Raw genomic sequence first — 18,403 nt, forward strand, 5'->3', positions numbered from 1 at the left:
AGAATGAAACAGAAATAGCCGTCGGAATAGAGAAAAGTAGATTAAGTTGGGAGATATTAGGAAGTAGGTTTGGTTCGTTGGCGACTGTTTGGACTAGAAGGGAAGAGTCCAGGATGACTCCCAAGTTTCAGTCTTGGGTCATGCTGAATTTGAGATGCTAGCGCAACCGTGCAGGTTGGGTGGCAGCGGGCTGGCAGTTGTAAAGGGGTTTGGGACCACAGCACTCCCTGAGACCACAAGGGGGCAGCAAGCACTTGGTGGAGTGAGGCACAAAACTCCGTCTCCGTTCCATCGTCAGGCTCCCTCCCTCTCCAGCCCAGTCACCCCACCACCCCCACCCCCACCCCCGCCCCGGCTACCTACACACAGCCCATCTCTACCCCAGAGCCCAAAGCCCTGCAACCAAACCTCTTCTAGGCTCCTCTTCCTGCTTAATAGCACCAAGAAAGACCCAAGAGAGAAACCTCAAGGATCCTCTCTGCCTTTGCACCTGCTGCTCCCCTGGCTCTAAATACCTTGCATTTCACCTTCCAGGGCTGCCTCCCCCATCCTTTTTTCTTCTGTACTCCAAAGGACCCAGTGCCCAATTGGTGGGAAGGCTCTTTTCCTTGACCATCTCCCCAGCTAGTCTGTGCAGGGCAGGGATCACATTCTCCTCACCTAGCATGGTATCTGACATTTAGAGGATACTTGATAAATGTGGGATAAATGGATGCACAAACAAATGTTCCACTCATATCGATCAAATGAGAGCATTTGTCCTGAGAGCTCCACATCTCCCAGAAAGCCAGTCCAGGATGAGTATAGCTCCTGGTCCAACCACTAGGAAGGCTGGCAATTCTGCCCTCTACCCCCCCCCCATCCTCACCATCATTCCCACCACAGACCAGGAAGTTGGCACACTCCTCCAGTGATTTCTATAGTTTATTGATAGGACACTGATGTGGGGAGGGGGTGCAAATAGCAAACCTCAAGTAGCCAGACATCTGATCTCAGAGCCCCACCTGAATGCAGACAGGTAGGCTGAGAATCCAATAAATACAGAGCTGCCTCTGCCCTGTTACAAAGGCAGTTTAGCACAGGGCCCTGGAGCCTGGCTGTCCCAGCCCATCCAGGAAAGGGAAGCAGCCATCACTCCTCTGCTGGCTTTAATTGCTTGGCGGCCTCTAGCTGGCAAAGTAGCTCATCCCACTGCACAAACTGCTTGGAGAGAAGCATCGTCTGGTGGCAGGTCAAGGTGAGAACAAGAGCCTGAATGAGGGAGTGGAGAGATTTTCCATCTGCCAAAGGGTTGGGGAGGAGGGGAATAGATAGGTTCATTGGGATGGGATGAAAGAGACAGAGCTGGAGATGGAACAAAAGGACAGGGCTTTAGACAGCATTCCTTAGGGGCCTGGCTGAACAGAAAGGATACAGTCTTGTTGTATTCCTCCAGGAGAGCCTTGGACTCCTCAGTGATCTCCGCACACTGGTCCTATGGGGCCGACATATGGCAGAGAAAGGAACTGGATAAAGCCCAAACTTCCCACTAACTTTCCTGTTTACCAGGAACCATCACTCCCCATAAAGCCTAGAAAAGGCAGTGTTTAACCCCAGACCCAAAAGGAGCAAATTTCTAACAGGGCACTTTCAGGCTCCCAGATGGGTACCCTAACAGCAGTCCTAAGAGAGAGTGGACCACTCATTTCAGGAAACATTCCTGCTAGTATATGTCTCCTCCTTCCCTGTCCCCTATATCTGAATCCTCTTTGAACTTTAATCTAAGGCCTGGGAATGGTAAAACAAAACAAAACAAAATAAATAACAGCTCTTCCACTCCTAGTCAAGGACACACCATCCCCAGAAATTCTTGGGCACCTCCCATCATCAATCTTCTGGTGTCTCAGAATAGTCCTACTCAGAGAGGCAAGAGACCTCAGGCAGATGGAAGATAAAGGATAAACCTTCAAGTGTCCCCTGGAGCTGACATGAGATGAGGGTAGCCTAAGGCGGCTTCCCCAGGTGGCAGGGGTGGACACTAGGAGCCTTACCACTTCTACTTTCCCTTCCAGTCCTCTCCCCTCCCATACCTGCTGCTGGATGTGGATCTGGGCCAAGCGCTGCAGGCGGGCAGCATGCTCAGGAACGGCTGTAAAACACAACACGCACTGCCCGATGATGCTCGTGCCTTCCCCGGGGACTGCTCAATAGTCTATTAGGTCTTCAGCAGGATTAGAGTATTGAGTGGAGAAGCTAAGCAAACGCCAGGCTTCATCGACCACTGCAGCTAAAGGTGGTGGGGCTCCCTGCCCACCCCAGTCTTACTCTAGGACCCAGAGGGGGCAAAGATACAGACTCCTAGGAAAAAACAAAACCTTGGGGTCCCCAGAGTTGCCCCATGTTCCTACCCCAGTGCTGTAAGCAGGGTGAAGTAAAGAAAGCTTTGCCTATCATGGGATCTGTCCCTTTGCACTCAGCCCAGTGGGACCAGGTCTGCCTGGAAGAAGGAGCCTGCAGGTGGGCTGAGAATGAATGCCAGGTTCCTAAACTGGTCCACCTGGAATCCAACACCCAGAGCCTTGGCCACCATGCTGGCCCTGCAGCTTAAGGCTGTCAGACCCTCAGCAGATAGCTGATCAGGGGTAGGGAGGGGTAACTAGGAAAAAATACCTCCGGAGACAGACAAGATGGATATCTGGATTCAATTAAAGTCACTGTCTGCTTGTCAAAACAGGCCCAGGGATTGCTCTCAACAGTGTGGTGGGAAGAATTTACACACATTCACATGCCTGGCAGGAACTCTTACAGTAAAATCTGGGCTACACAGCACCATGCAGAACAGAAGCTTAGGGGCTGAAGAAGGTAGATGGAATCCCAGAGTTGGGGGCTGCTGGACTCAGACTAGTGTCCTTAGGTCCAAACCGCCTGAGGTTCTGAAACTGGACTCTCTGGTCTAGCCATTTTACCCAACGCAGGTAGCAGGTTACCCCCAGGGTGAGGGTAAAGACAAGGAGCAGACTTAGCTTGAACCCAGGGAACCTGAGGCACAGGGAAGTCCTGGCCATCCACCCACCTCCCCAAGTAGAATAGCAGAGCTGCAGCCCCACAGAGAGGTACCTTTGATGTGAGCGCTGTCCAGTATGGGCACCAAAGCCTCCACCTGCTCCAGGAGTGCAATCTGGGATAAGATAAACTGCTCCTCTGAGGCAAAAACAGACAAGATAGTGACAGTGAGGCAAGCCTGGGCACTGCTACTCTTTTTTTTTTTTTTTTTTTTCAGCTTTATTTCTTTGAAAAATGAAAAATTCTATGGAAAAAAAGTAATTTTTAAAATGTTTTTAATTATATTATGTTAGTCACCATACAGTACATCCCTGGTTTTTGATGTAAAGTTCGATGATTCATTAGTTGCTTATAACACCCAGTGCACCATGCAATACGTGCCCTCCTTACTACCCATCACCAGCCTATCCCATTCCCCCACCCCCTCCTCTGAAGCCCTCAGTTTGTTTCTCAGAGTCCATAGTCTCTCATGCTTCATTCCCCCTTCTGATTACCCCCCTTTCTTTATCCCTTTCTTCCCCTACCAATCTTCCTAGTTCTTATGTTCCATAGATGAGAGAAATCATATGATAATTGTCTTTCTCTGCTTGACTTATTTCCCTTAGCATTATCTCCTCCAGTGCCGTCCATGTTGCAGCAAATGTTGAGAACTCGTTCTTTCTGATTGGGCACCGCTACTCTTATGCAAGGGGCTGAGGACCTGGCAGGGGAGATGGCTGAGTCCTGGAGCATGGGGTAGCTACTCTGCCTGCTGCCCCCTTCTCTAGGTGCACATTCCCCCATTCTGCCCCCATCTCTCCTAGATGCCTCTGGTATCACCCATCTTGAGCCCAAGGAGCCTCTAAGTTTCTCCAAATCCCACCTTTCTTAAAGTTTTAACTGTAAGGCCTCTTCCTCTAGCCTCCTGTCAACAAACTCAGGGAGTCCCTCTGACGCCACAGGAGACAAAGTACTTCCGACTTGGGTCTCCGTGCCCAAGGACTCCTGGGAAGGTATGAAAGAGAAGACATGTGGCAGACTATCAGCAGGTTCTGCTCAGTGGCCCTGAGAGGCAAGGACAATTACAAGCTTCTGGAGAGCTGGGGCAGTAATAGCAGAGCCCAGTGAGAAGAGCAGGATCTGGACTGGACCTGGCACAGGTGATTTCAACGGCTGCAGTGAGTAGGAAGCACATTCAAGAAGGGCTGACTGTTAATGTCAAATGTTTGGCGGCAAGGACACTTATCAATTAATAGAGGAAAAAGAATTCAATTGGCTGAACAGGCTCAAAGAGAGCACAGGAAACAGAGCTGCATGGGAAGGGAGATTCATAGACTATAAAAGGCTCTGAATGGCAGGCTAAGGAATTAGGATTTTATTCTAGCAAGGAGAGAGATGGAGATGCTGAGGTTCCAAAGTAGACAAAGTAACATGTTGCAGATGTGTTTGGGGCAGAGAATACTGGATCACATGCAAAAGGGGAAAGACTAGGGTCAGGAAGAGGACTTAAAAGACTGCAACTATTCATGTATGAAGGGACAGACATTGAGGCAGTGGTCAGGGAGGGATGGAGAAGCTAGACTCCAGAGTCGGTGTAGGAGAAGATCTCTTGGACTTGATACCTGAGCCACGGCACCAGTCTAAGGATGTTCTGGGGCAGCACCATATACCTCACACCAAGGACAGTCTGGATCACAGAAGATGATCAATCATTAAACATCTTTTGAATGAATGAACAAACACAGGTACTTGGCAAACCCTACCTCAGGAAGTGGCTGACTAAACTGAGTAGCAGACATTGCCAAGTCAATGTCAGAGTTCCTGCCTAGAACTCTGAAATCCCAGTGCTTTCTCACTGAGAGAAAAATGTTGAAACTCATACATACCAATATTCTCACCTTTCCCAAATGCAATGCTGTCTGCTCCCACCCTGTCCTAGAAGCTCCCCTGTCTAGTGAGCAGAAGTGAGGAAGGTTCTGAAGGAAAATCGTAGAGACAGACCATTGATAGAACACTGAAGTAGTTCAGTGTAGTTCAGTAGTTCAGTTCTGCGGCTGGCTCAGAATGATACCACAACCAAGGCCTACTAGAGGACCAAAGGATGACCTCAGGCCTCAGCCCAGAGCCAGGCCAGAATTCCAGACAGCAGTTTCCAGAGCTGTATCCATGAGAGGACTGGCAGGGAGGCCATCTCTGTGTCCGACTTCCCCCACGATCCATAATCCCCAGATGCATGTGTACACACTGTCCAGCACTACCTGCTAATATGAACTGCAACTTAGAGGCATCAGGAATGGCAATGCGATCAATGTACTCAGGATCCAGATACTTGATCAGGTCTTCAACTAGAAAAGAAGCAAGACAGAAAATGGAAGGGGCTGGGGAGTAGGGAATCTGTCTTATAAAGGACATTAGGGGATATTAGAAGGATATTAGTGGTCAACCTTGGGGAGAGCCTTGAGCGAGGAGATGACACCCACAGTGCCCATCCAGACCTCCATCAGTCCCCACCTCCCTGTTTCTTCCCTCTGACCACCTCCTGGCTAACCTCAGCCTTTACAGCTGGGAACAAAATTGCCTCCACTATCCTGGGGCCCTCATTCCCACTGATCTATCTTCACCAATGGTGGAAGGTTCCTTGCCCCTCAGTGCTACCAAGACAAGCCATAGCTTTTTCTAATTTTTAGGTTGTTTGCTTTGATATAATCAAAAAGGTATGGCTGAAAAAGCCTGGGGCTCTCAGTGCCTAATTTCTTTCCTGCCTTTGAACCTTGCCTATGGAAATCCCATACCTCTCCTCCCTACTTTACCAAGAGGACCTTTGAGGCAGAGCTCTTATCCTGTAACTTAGGACACTCATGGGCTTGGAGTTTAAGCACAACACCCCACTTTACCATTTCAGCAGGGAAATATCTTCACATTCTATCCCCATAGGGCGATTCCAGTGACCTAGTGGGCTGGAGGGCAAGGGCCGGGTCCCAGAAGCACAGGGGTGGGAAGGAGGTCAAGCAGGCACCCTATGGAATCACTTACTCTTTTTGTACAGAATCTTCACCCTCTCCCTCTTGCTGGCAATGTTCCCCAAAGCCACCTGTACCTTGACTAGGCCATCAGCCACCTGTAAGGGGATTGAAAGTTAATTCCAAGATTCACCTCTTGACTCAAGGCTTGAAAGAGGTGAAGAACCCTCAGACTTCCAAATCTCCTTGTCCCAGCAAAGTAGGTTGGCCCCCTTCTCTTGTCTTAAAGGAGATGCAACCCCATCTTCCGGGAATCCTCAGTGTGAAGGGGAAAATAATCATGTAGTCCTTGGGAAGTTTCAAGTCTGATTGCGGAGGTAATTAACTATACTAGAGTTTACAGGGCATTAGCACATCCTATACATTCTATTCCCTGGTTCCTATCTCCAGGCTTTTGGGGTAGAGGGTGAGGAATCCCAATATTAAAGGGTCAAACAGAAGGAGAGGCTATGGGAGTGAATGATCTCACCCAGGTTTTAGAACATGGGGTGAGGAATGCCAATATTCAAGGGTCATATATATGGGGAGGCAAATAGGACTAAGCAGCAACAGCCATAGAGGTAGGAGGAAAACAAGGGCTTAGTGTCAAAGATGTCAACGGGAGCAAATGTTTTGAGAAATCAGTTCTCAAATGGGGCACAATCTGCTAGTGACAACTAATTCCACAAGAAGTGTACAAAAAGACATCATTACCTCTGATGCATTTAACTCCAGGGTATGCCTGACACTCCACCTTCAGTAAAAGGTCTTCCCATAGTAAAAGGGGGTGAAGGGGTGCGGGTTGGGAGAACTAAGCTTCACCGTTGTCAAAATTCAGTCACTGGTGTGAAGGAGTGCGGGTCCATATCTCAACATCCGGTACCCAATCCCTTCCCCCTCCTAGTCCTGGCTCTTTCAGACCTCACCTCCCACCCTTAGAGCCTTCCTTATCCACCTTTGCTCTGCCTCCTCTGGCGTCCCATGGACCTCTTTCTGTACAATATTTAGCAATTAATTACGCAGGGCTCTGTGACGGCCCTTCCATTGCGGATTTCAGCTCTTATTGAAACTCGTTAGTCAGCTTCTCGAGTTTGTCAGGTCTCCCCAGCTAGCCCGCGAGGACAGAGGAGTCTTAGTTACAGTTCACACTGAGCCTATCGCAATCGGTCCTAACAACCCTCAGTGCCCTCCATGGAAATGGACCCTGAGGATCCGATAAGCTCTGGAAGGTTTCGAACCTTTATTATTTCAAAGGCCGGGCTGCGGGAGATGAGACGGGAGCGGTAGCATCCATCCCAAGGACCAGGCTAGTAGACCGCTCTTGCTCTGCCCCCAGAAAGAGAGCACTGGATCCCAGATCGCTCACCTTCCGCGAGCCGCGCGGCCCGCCCGACCCGTACACCCAGCGCTCCAGTTCCTCCACACGGGCCTGTAGCCGCTGCACATCGGTCACAGCCGCCATAGCCACCGCCGCCCCGCAGCAGTCGGGGGACAGTCAGGGGGCGGGACCTCCGGCCAAATAGAGAAGACTGGCTAATCCGAGTGCGAGGGCGGACCTCGATACGGGAAGTGGCGTCACGATTCAGCCCTCCGATGCCGGAAGTGACCGGCAGGGCCCGTGAAAGGTGCTAAAAGCTGTCTGGTTACCTAGGCAACGGCTACCTGTCAGGCCTACCCTAGCTTCCAGCTTTTGCTTGTCAAGACAAACTTTTGCCTTTCTTCTAATTCCAGGGTACCAGCGAAGTTTCCCACCCCATTCCCGAGACTGCCCATATAAATGCACCTATTATTTAAGGATTGGTCCATTCCCATAGATCAGGAGGAGACTCCGTGAGATACCATAATCTTCAGGAGTCTTTTAAGGTTCAAGCGATTAAATGTCTTGCCCAAGACCACTCCGCACTCTAGTAGAATTAGGATTTGAACTCAGGCAGTCTGCAGTCAAATGCTCTTCCCCCTGAGCTATACCCCCTGAACTCAGGCAGTCTGATTCATGAAACCCAGCTCCTCTACTTTCATGGACCTTTGCTGTTCTGTCTTCTCTGAGAACCCCCAGCCCAACACAAGCTGTGTATACCACATAATCCCTCTCCAACCCCCAGACCCAAACAAAAAGGAGAGGAGGCACTGGGGAGGGAAGGACTGCAGCTTTATTATTCAGATGTGACCTGGGGGACGATTCCTTCACAACACCCCAACCTAACCCTTCACATCGCTTCTGAAGAGAAGCAGGTCTGATTTGAAGAGGTGGGGTCCTAAAGATGACATTGACACAGGGAAGCACATGAGGAGATGATAAGGGTTACTGGGGGCAGAACTCTTTGGTAGATGCTGCTGGGGTTGGCAAGGGAGGAGGTGTTCTCCCTTTACAATGAGGTAGATGTAACATCAAAAGAAAACTCTTTGGCTTCAAGTCCACATGGCATGGTGGGGGGGAGGGGTCATCTCCCAGGGTCCTAGAGTGGGCACGCTGGAAGAATCAAGGTGTGGGGGGATGTCTCTTCTCCCTCTCAGCATTGGGGCTGGGACTCTTAATTCCAAGTGGGAGTTCTCAGGGTGAGGTGCTGGAAGGGGGCCCTGTAGGGAGTGGAGGTGCAGGGTTGGTTGGGCCCTGGGAAGCTGGCACAGGCTGGCGACGGGCAAAGAGGACACCTGACAAATGGGTGAGGAGATGGTGGAGGGAAAACACAGGCAGGAGGGGTGGGCACAGAAACAGAAGAGGAAAACAAAAGTCAGTGTCCTGATTATTAGAACACCACACACATATCCCTGCCACAAATCAATGAGGACAAATCCCTTAGGTCAGTGGAGACTCCTATGCCAATACAGACACCCTCAAACAGGTAAACAAGAAATATTTACACTGATACATAGGCCCATGACAAGGCAGACATCCCATGGTACCCATGCCAGAGAGGTCATGCCTTAGACCCCATGCCATTGTCAACACCCCTTTAACCCATGCCATTTTAACAATCCCCTGAGCCCCACATTACCCATGCAAGTTTGGATATCCCTGAACCTCATGCTAGCTGAGAAAATCTAAAATCCCCATGCCAGAGCAAATACCCCTGACCTCATGCCAGTATAGACAGCCTGCAGTACCCATACCAGTGTAGACCACCCCGTTGATCTCTAGGGCCATGTTGATACTGCTGATACCACTGCCTGCCAGATTGAGAGCCCCATCCAGCCGCTCTTCTGTCCAGGAGGGGCAGGGAGTCACATTTTGGAGAATCAGACTTCAGACTTACAAGCTCCCCCCCATCCTTATATATAGCCCCCATTCCACTTCAGCCCAATATCTATTACCACACGGTTGTCTACTGAGGGATCTTTCTGCCCCACCTTCAACACCTATGCCCTCCCTCAGTGCACAGGCCTGAAGACCTCTCAGCAACAAGCCCCTCCTCACCCCTCAGGGGAACCTTGCCACGGGGCAGGAAACTGGGGGGAGCTCCAGGTCGAGGTGGGTCCATGTGCCCCATCAACACAGCCCTCTTCTCTGGGGGCTCCTCTGGTGCCAACTTCTCCCTTGCAGGTCCCAAAGCCAGGCCCACAGGCAGTGCCAGTCGAGGCGCTGGAATTCCGCTGTCCTCTGGAAGAACAGGTCATTCAGCTCTGCCTGACCAACCAACTCTGCCTCTGCATTTGGTTCTCCTCCCAGGCCTGGGACCAACGGAGGTCACCCAAGCTGAAGTACCAAGTTTGATCCCCCTCTCCCTCGCTGCATCCAGAGTCTCAGCCTCGAGCTCTGAAGCTGGAGAACCCAAAGGCCAATATATATGCCTAGGTTGGTCCAAGATAATGTGGGGCCTTTCCTTGTTCCTAGTTATTAAATAATACAGATCACAGGAGGCAAAAACTACATGCAAATAGGAGCCCTAGGTGGACAGGTGTGGACTGGAGCTCCTCTAAATAAAGGACCTTTTCCTGAGCTTCAGGCCCACACCGCAGTAACCCGTACCCCAGACCTCCCACGGCTTCATTGACCCCAAACCTCAGAACCCCTAAACCTTAGCGGTCAGCAAACCTCAAAGCCCTGTCAGTCCTTACTGCCCTCATACCTCAATGCTTCCCAGACTTCAGAGTTGCCACATTTTAATGTTCTCTATACCTCAGCGCACCCCCCAGGTCTCAGAGACGCCCAAACCTTCTCCCCTCTCCCCTCACACCTTTCTTAATGGGGCTCGGGCTCAGCTGCGCGCAGGCGTGCGCCGGCAGGCCGGAGGCGGAGCCCTGGGCAGGGCGGGGGCTGGGCGTGGGCGTGGGCGTGGGCGGGGCGGTGCCAGGACCCGAGATAGGGCCCGGAGCTCCCCGAGAGGTAGGCCCAGCTAAGCCGTAGAGCGGGGCGGCGGTGTAAGCCTGACGACGGCCCTCGCGCCGGTTGCTGTCGATGGCTGCCTGGAGCTCCCCCGGGGAGCTGAGCGCCCGCGTCTCGCACTCGTACGGGTACAGGTACTTCATGTACCTAGAGGCGGACAAACGAGGCGGGGTGGGTAGGAGGCTGGACCCAAGTGATCAAACCCACAATGAAACGCCCGCCCCTGGGCCCTCCACGCCCTGTGGCCCCCTTCCCGCTCCTTCCCCCAACGCTCGCGCGCCTGGCCTCACTGGGTGCGTAGAGTGAAGGCTGCCGACGTGATGGTGGTGGGCAGGCTGAGGCCACGCGTGACCTCCCGCCACACCTTGCGGTTGATGACTTCCACCAGGCCGCCTTTGGCTGTCACCAGGCGAAAGAGCGCGTACAGGTCCAGCACCTGCTTCGCCATGATGGGCACGCGGTTCACTGGCGTCCCTGGTGGGGGGTGTACAGAGAGTCAGGACACTAAGACCAAGACCCTGTCTGCGGACATCCTCAAGGACTGAAGGAGTCGGTTGCCTGGACGAGGCCAGGGTACAAGGCGGGACCTCTGAGAAAAGGGAAGGGGGAGGGATGGGGAGGTGGGATTCCAGGCAGAGCCCACAGGGCCCCTAAGCCCTGCACTGTAGCAGGAAGGACAGGAAGCTAGATCAGGGGTCGGCAAACTTCTTCCGTAAAGGTCCAGACAATAAATATTAGAGGCTTTGAGGACCAAATCGCCTCTGTCCCTACTCCACTCTGCCATTGTAGCTTGAAAGCAGGTATGGAGAATATTTAAAGGAATGGGCCCGGCTGTGTTAACAATAAAAACTTTATTTACAGACCCTGAAATTCGAATTTCACATGTCCTGAAATGTTATTCGTCTTTTCATTTTTTTCCACTATTTAAAAATGTAAAAACCATTCTTATCTCTCAGGCGGCTAGATTTGGCCAGCCGGCTTTAGTTTGACAACCCCTGGGGTAGACCGTAGTAAGGACTTCCTGATAGTGCTGAAGAGCTGGACTCCCCTAAGCAACGGCCCTGGGATGGCTGCCCGGGACCGGGGGATGGCGGATGGGAGAAGAAGCATACCCCACCTCGGCTCGCCAGCTCCGCAGCTCACGCCGCCCCCGCCGGCCAGTCCTGACAAAGGGGCCTGTCTGCGCTGAGCGATGGACCCCAGTTAATTCCTTACCGATCCCGTCCCCTTCCGCCGCCGCCTTTGGACCCGAACAATTAGCTGCGGCCTGATTAATGGGGGGAAATTATCGGTCCCGTGGGACCTCCTCCCCCAGCGAGGGAGCGGAGGGAGGCAGGGACCAGAGGGAGGCAGAGCTCCCGGCCTGAGGGTGATGGAGGGAATGCTGGGACCTGCTGGGACCAGCCTACCCCACTTCCCCAGTGGAGGGGAGACCTCGAGGAAGGGGAGGGAGGGGACATTGGGACCAGAATGACTGGGTCTCCCTGGGAAGCAAAAAAGACCTGGAGCCCCACTGAGTGTCTCTGGCTAGAAAGGATCCCAAAAGGGGGTGCTGGGCCTGCAGTGGAAGCCTGGGGGACTTTGACCAGCAGCTGCACTAAGGGGGGGGGTGCAGTGCAGCTAGTTAATTAGTGGCTTATCAGGCCAAGCTCCGAGTGAGTTAATTAGCTTTGTAGAGAGAGATAATGAGTCAGTCTTCGGACCCATGAATCTGGGGAGAAGCCTAAGTGATGGACTGCCGCTCACCCTGATCTCCTCCTGGACCCTTGCATTTTCTTCTAGCTCTGAGATTCCTGGAAAAGGAATTCCTCCTCCTTCATAACCCCTACTCACATGGTCCTCACCCTACCCCTTGAGAAGTCCTTCCTTCAGTCTAATCCCAGTCCTTCCTGCTGTAGAGCACATTGGGTGTCCCCTGCCTAAAGCAAGGGGAAACTGAGGAGAGACAAGGCTGGACGAAAGGCCACCGAAAGAGGAACAAGGCATTCCCAGCCCCCCAATCCTGGGAACCCCCCCCAAGCTACCCCCCCTACCAGTCCTCCCTCCCACCCTCCCAATTGATCCCACACTCATTAACCTGCCAGTGGGCTGGCCACTAATTAATCCCTGGGTGGAGGAGGGGGCCAGGGTCAGAGGTTAAAGACGCTATTGAGGGCCCAAAGGATAGGTGTTGCCAAGCTCAGGCCTCTGCAGAGAGGACCCAACCTAGGGACTAAACCCTGGGGTCTCCCTTCCTCAAAACTGGTAGGTGGGGGTCCTTCCCTTATATCATCCCACTCACCCCTCTTCTGCATGAAGCTAAACAGGTCATCCAGAAATTCCTTCCTCTTGGGGTCTGCATCAAGCTCGTACAGCTGGGGAAGGACTGAGGTCATTTTTCAGCTCCACTGACTCCCCCCCCCCCCCTGGAACCCCAACTCAGGTTATACCCTGAATAAGGGTTCTCAGCTGAAGGGGTGAATAGGGTCTGAAATGTGGACTCCCTGGCATTAGACTCTCTCCCATGAGGGCAGGTAGGGGCACTTTTTCTAATACACACAGAGACCCTCCACTGGCCAGGGGTGCCCTGCGAAGCTCAAACCATCCCTCTGGAGAACAGGGGATGAGAGAAAGCTTAGGAGGCTCAGCCTGCCCTCCAGGGCATGCACAGAGCCCCAGGGAGGAAGTCAGGCTAGGACAGTGCATCACACTGAGGAAATGGACAGATGTCCCTGAGGCTTGTTCATTCTTGCAAAGTCTTCTTGCTTTTCATATCTCAGTGTACCAGGGCTGGGGATGAAGGGCAGAGATACCTCTAACCCATTCCTCAGGCAGAGTGGATACTCAGAAGCTCCTGGATTGAAACCTGGGGCCCCTCAGCCTACCTTCTGGTCTGTCTCTTTCCAGGGATGGTGACCTAACCACTATAGAGGCTGCCACAGAGGTAATGGCCCTGCACCACCCAGGACCTGTGGGGTCAGATCTTGAAAGGCCCAGAGGTCATCCCACCCATTTCCAGTCACCTGAAGCCCCATCTCCAGTATCACCTCCCAAATACCACCCAGGAAAACAATCCCTAGAGTAACATTTATCCGTAATAACAGTCCCTGAGTAACAACAATAGGTAACACTCCACTCCCCAATAAGAACTCTCAGAATAAACAAAACAAAAACCCATAAGTAACAAACCCCAGAGATCCACTTTAGATCTACGCTCCCACAAGAACTGAGCCCAAAGTCTTAGATGGATACCCACAAATAACTCACATGCTCTCCAAGTATCAATCCCCAGAATTATACCCAGGAGAAACAGTCACTAGAGCCACAGAACTCTGAGTAACTCTCCCAGTGTGACACTACTGCCACAGAGTACTAGCCACTGATGAACACTTCTGGAAAATACCCCAGACCTACAAGTAACATCACCAGAACATCTAGAGTCAGAGCCCTTCATAGTGACAGCCTGAAGTAACGCCTTAGAATAACATCCAAATGGGTTCCACAGAGAGGAAGAACCCCAAATTTAGGCTCTTCTGAGTAAGATCTTATCATTCCCAGCTGTACAGGAGCCCTTTAGTCATACTGCGGCTGTAGCGGCCATCACAGACTAGAAACTGTCCCCCATAGAACTCAGGCCAGGGAGAAAATTTGGATGAGGGCAATGCAACAGGGAAGAGTTGCAGGGGGGGGGTGTATCAGCTTGCCAAAGGAGTAGCAACCTCCAGCCTGCTTCTAAAGACAGAAATAGGCAGTCCAGGAAACCCCCACTGGTTGCTGGAATATGACCTTGCGACTTGATGTGTGAGAAGGTAGGGTAAGAGGGTTCTGGTTCTGGAACTGGAATCCCCATTCCTCAGATCCCACTCGCTCAAAAGAATTCCTGAAGCTCCTCACCCCTCCCACTTTTCCTTCCAGCTTCACCAAGAGCCTCCAGTCTCTTGTCTCCATGTTTCTGGGCGTCTCCTGCACCTTTCAGTGTGTGCCTATGCACGTCTTTGTATGTCTCTGGATGTCTGTCTCTCCCTCCCTGTCACTATCTATCTTTCAGTCTTCCCACTGTCTCTCTCCAGGTCTCTGTGTCTCTGTCTTTTCATCCTGCAGAGGGCAGTGGGGGTGGGTGGGCTAAGAATCACCTGGCTTTGCTTTTGCCCAGAGAGGAGAAAGGGGAGAGGACCTGACATCGAGGGGGTCCTACCTGCTTGAACTGTTCCTCGTATGTCCATTCATGGGGATGAGGTCCAGGAGGCTGGCTGGAAGGTGAGCTGGGGCCCCGGGTCCCTGGCCGGCTCTCCTCGGCTGCCTCCTCCTCTGCCCCGGCTTCCTCCCCTTCCTCATCCTCTTCAGCATCCTCCTCTTCTTCGGTCCCAATCTCCCCCAAGACCCCCTCAGGGGCCTGCAGGGTCCGGGGGCCAGGCAAAGGAGGTAGTGGTGGTGGCAGTGAGTGTGGAGGGGCCAATGGCCCCACCCCTTGGGCCAGGCGGGCTGCCTGCTGCCTCTGCAGGGCCTCCATTACAGCTTCCAGGCGCAGTCCCCCCGCTGGTGGGGGGGCTGGCACCAGGCGGGGCCCAGAGGAAAGGGCCGCCTGTGGGGGTGGGAATTATGAGTGTTGGGCCCTGCTGCCCCCACAAGCCCCAGCACAAGAGGAGGTGGTCATTGATTCAGGGAAGTGTGGGGGGCCATAAGAAAAAAGCAGAAAGATAGCTTTCCCAGAGATCGACACAGACAGAGGTAGAAAGAGCAGGAGAGACAAGAAGCCAGACCCAAAGAGACAGAAATGGACACTGACAGAGGACAGGTAGAGACAGCTGATCAGAGAGGGTGACAAGGACCAAGAAACAGAGAGAAGGAGGGGGGAGAAGGGAGAGAGAGAGAGAGAGTGAGATCCAAGCGAGAGACAATGACAGGAGAGATATGGAAATAGAAATAGAGATGGGACTGAGAGACAGTGAGAGACAGAGGTGGGGAGAGGCAGAGATATCAGGCAGAGACAAGAACAGACAGACAGAAGTGGGAAGAGATGAGATTGATAGAGATATTGGGTAGAGAGGGAAAGTAAGAGAGATAGAGGGGCAAGAGATAAATAACAAGACTTGAGTGACAGGAAGTCCAGAAGAGGGACAGAGCAGAGACAGAGACAGAGGTGGGGGAGAGAGAGAAACAGTGAGGCAGTGGTTGAGAGAGACAGGGAAAGACCGACGCAGCAGGAGACAGAGACTGAAGAGAGAAGAGATGAGAAAGAAACAGGGCGAGACGGTAAATAGCGGGAGACAGAGACAGAGGCGGGGAAAAAACAGACGGAGAGACGGGGCAGAGACCCAGAGGACCAGCACCGAGGAGGCGCGGGAACCGAGGGCGGCGGGGGCAGAGCCCGGGACCGGGAAGGCTGGGGACCGCGACCGCGGGGTCTCGACGCCCGCTCTCTGGCTCCCCACTCCCCGCGGCGCACTCACCAGCCTGGCGCGGCCCGGTGCCCCCGGCGTCTCCACGGCGCTCCCTCTGCTCCGCCCGCTTCCCGGGCAGCCCCTCGCTCGGCTCGCTTCCCTGCGCGGGGTCCCCCGCCGTGCGCTCGTGCCGCCGTGCGCTCTTCTGGCCTCGGTGCGCTCACGCGCCGCTCTGCCGGCGGCGGCCGCGGGGGCGGGACCCGAGAGGGGCAGCGCGGGCGGGGGCGCCGGGGGAGAGGCCCCGGGGGGCTCTGCCGCTCCCAGCCCCCCAACAGGTGTTTCCCCCTCCACCCAGCCACACTGGGGGGAGGGGGCGCTGGAGAGCTGCCGGGAATCGTTCCAAGGACAGTGAGGAGTCTAACACCATTGGACTCTGGACCAGGGCCCAGTCACACCCCCAAGTCGTGCCCCCAAATCCACACTCAGTGCCCGGCGTTCACACACAAATAGCCGTGTTCACACCCTGTCACAAGTTCTGGCACACAGCTGTCCTGTCGCACATATTTGGTTACACGGACATTACAGCGCCAATGGCTTGAGCAGGTCGTGATCTTGAGGGGAGTCACTCTGCAAGATGCTGAGGGGAATGTGGAGGGCCTACCCACAGCGAAAGCTTCTCCCCCTGCCCTGCCCAGGTGCTGCCCCCAACCGCATGCACGCTGCAGCTTGCGCAGTACGTGCCCACGGTGGTGGACTCACAACTGCGCTCACGCACTCAGAGGTCTCTGAACTGATTGCACATCCACAGCAGCAGGCTACACGCACCACACGCACACACATAGCCACACTTTTTTTTTCTTCTTTTTTTATGCTCTTGTAACCTTCTGTTATGGACATTTTCAAACGTATACCCAAGAAGAGTGGATAGTATTATGAACCTCTGGTATCCATCCCACATTTCAACTGTCATTATCAGCATTTTGCCCATCTTCACACACGTCCTCAACCCTCTTGTGTGTGACTCACAGTTTGTATCTCCAGAACCCTTCAGCCAACTGTTTCAGCCCCACTCTACCCCCAGTTATCCCCCAGATGCTGAGATGCTGTATCTTATTTGGGGGCCCTGAGTGGCAGGCCACAGTTTTTCCTCTGAGAAGCCTGGATCCCCCTCCTCCCAGGCACCCTCATACTTCATACCTTCTCCAGTTTCTTCGTGGGATAGACCTACCAAAAGCATGAGGGCCACCCAGAAGTGATTCCAAGTGTGTGAGTGAACAACCTTTATCTGTTGGTTTGACACCTGGCATGAGTGTGAAACTCATCTATGTCAGATCCAGCACCAGGGACCATCCCCCAACCTCACACCCAGTGAGGCACACTGTTCCCAGGACTAAGATTCCTGTGGGATGCAGAAATTCAGGTTTGACTTTGCCTCCTTCCTCCTCCTCCCCCCTCTCCCAATCAGTCCCCTCCTCTCGAACCCAGCTTGTCCTGGTCTGGATCACTAGCTCTTCTCACTTCTCATCTTGTGCTGGGTGACACCTCGCTGCTCTTCTTGTCCTCTAGCCTCCACCCTTGTCCCCCACACAGATTCCACTGCAGCACTAAGTCCCTGATCTCTTTGGCCCATCTCTGGCTGTACCGGAACTCAGTACTGCTCACACCTTTGGCTCACTCGTGTTCTCCTGCTCAGATTTCAGACCTGACAAACCCCAACCCCTCAAGAAGACTTGGTGATCCAAATTCTTTCAGTACTGATGCCTGCTCCCCCATAGCTTCGTGTGCTGTGAGTTCTTCTGGGGAGAGTCCTGCTCCCTCCTCTGGGCCCAGAGGGGAGAATCTGAATGTGCAGAAGCAGACAGACATGCCCTAGGGGCTCCTGGAGAACTAGGATGGAGGGTAGAGCTCTGCAGAACTCCTGTGCCCAGCTTGCTCCTCTCACACCCTGCCCCTTACCCTCCAGCGCCCTGCTCAGAGAAGAGGAGGTGCCTGGAAGGAGATAGATGGCAAGATTTTTCTTGGAAAGACAGGAACTGGCTTAGGGAAATTCCAGTTCTGAGAGTTTGGAGAATGCTTTGCAGAGGGTGGAGCAGGATAGGGGCAAGGGATTGGGCAGCTACTCTCAGAAGAAAGGAATCAATCATCAATCAAGCACAGTAAACCTGTCTTTGGGGTCTGAGCCAGGAGGGCTACAACTGAGAAGGGCTGAGGGGAAGCAATAAGCTTTACTGGGACCTGGTTTATCTCTCTCTTCATCTGTGAAGAGGATAGGCTCTCTCTTACACCCTCACTTAGCTCCCATCTGCTCCTAAACCTCACAGAGACAAAGACACAGACAGACGTAGACCTCCATTATCCAACACATATTTACCGAGCACCTACTTTCTGCTAGACACTGTTGGGCACGGGAATAAATAAAACAAAGTCCTTATTACAATGGTATAATTCCAGTGGGGGAAATACATAGTATATCAGATGGCAATAATTAAAATGGGGAAAAATAAATCTGGGTTGAGGGGAATAGAAAGGGAAGGATACATGTTTCCTATCACTTTGTAACAAATTGCACTTAAACTCAGCAAGCTTAAAACAACATTTATTTTCTCACAATTCTGTGGATCAGGAATTCGAGAGTGGCATAGCCGGGTGGTTCTGACTCACCACTTATGAGGTTGTAGCAAACATGTTGGCTGTAGCTA

General features: G+C 52.8%; 2 protein-coding genes across 2 annotated transcripts; both read right to left on the reverse strand.

The window, feature by feature from the left end:
* Nucleotides 1–910: 910 nt before the first annotated feature.
* On the reverse strand, nucleotides 911–7,524 carry DCTN3 (dynactin subunit 3). The gene is made up of 7 exons (XM_026506336.4): nucleotides 7,387–7,524; nucleotides 6,055–6,139; nucleotides 5,280–5,366; nucleotides 3,097–3,180; nucleotides 2,070–2,128; nucleotides 1,415–1,474; nucleotides 911–1,221 (listed from the first exon to the last, which is right to left on the reverse strand). Exons 1-7 carry the CDS (start codon nucleotides 7,480–7,482, stop codon nucleotides 1,132–1,134), a joined length of 561 nt encoding a protein of 186 aa, XP_026362121.1. The 5' UTR covers nucleotides 7,483–7,524; the 3' UTR covers nucleotides 911–1,131.
* Nucleotides 7,525–8,160: 636 nt separating this feature from the next.
* On the reverse strand, nucleotides 8,161–14,984 carry ARID3C (AT-rich interaction domain 3C). The gene is made up of 7 exons (XM_026506335.4): nucleotides 14,519–14,984; nucleotides 12,626–12,698; nucleotides 10,635–10,818; nucleotides 10,196–10,491; nucleotides 9,436–9,618; nucleotides 9,132–9,221; nucleotides 8,161–8,672 (listed from the first exon to the last, which is right to left on the reverse strand). The coding sequence occupies exons 1-7, from the start codon at nucleotides 14,831–14,833 to the stop codon at nucleotides 8,572–8,574; spliced, it is 1,242 nt and encodes a 413-aa protein (XP_026362120.1). The 5' UTR covers nucleotides 14,834–14,984; the 3' UTR covers nucleotides 8,161–8,571.
* Between the last annotated feature and the right edge of the window lie 3,419 nt (nucleotides 14,985–18,403).

Source organism: Ursus arctos, unplaced genomic scaffold, assembly GCF_023065955.2.
Source record: "Ursus arctos isolate Adak ecotype North America unplaced genomic scaffold, UrsArc2.0 scaffold_18, whole genome shotgun sequence".
NCBI lineage: Eukaryota > Metazoa > Chordata > Mammalia > Carnivora > Ursidae > Ursus > Ursus arctos.

What these genes read in the sequence shown, in the direction of transcription:
- ARID3C (XM_026506335.4), bottom strand. Translation starts at nt 14,833, where the DNA reads ATGGAGGCCCTGCAGAGGCAGCAGGCAGCCCGCCTGGCCCAAGGGGTG. An exon ending in TAGCTTCATGCAGAAGAGGG is followed by an intron (nt 10,819 to 12,625) that starts GTGAGTGGGATG and finishes ACCCCCCACCAG; the next exon opens with GGACGCCAGTGAACCGCGTG. An exon ending in CAACGGGGTGGTCTACACTG is followed by an intron (nt 8,673 to 9,131) that starts GTATGGGTACTG and finishes CCCATTTGTCAG; the next exon opens with GTGTCCTCTTTGCCCGTCGC.
- DCTN3 (XM_026506336.4), bottom strand. Translation starts at nt 7,482, where the DNA reads ATGGCGGCTGTGACCGATGTGCAGCGGCTACAGGCCCGTGTGGAGGAA. An exon ending in AGATCCACATCCAGCAGCAG is followed by an intron (nt 1,475 to 2,069) that starts GTATGGGAGGGG and finishes TCGGCCCCATAG; the next exon opens with GACCAGTGTGCGGAGATCAC. An exon ending in TGGAGGAATACAACAAGACT is followed by an intron (nt 1,222 to 1,414) that starts GTATCCTTTCTG and finishes ACCTGCCACCAG; the next exon opens with ACGATGCTTCTCTCCAAGCA.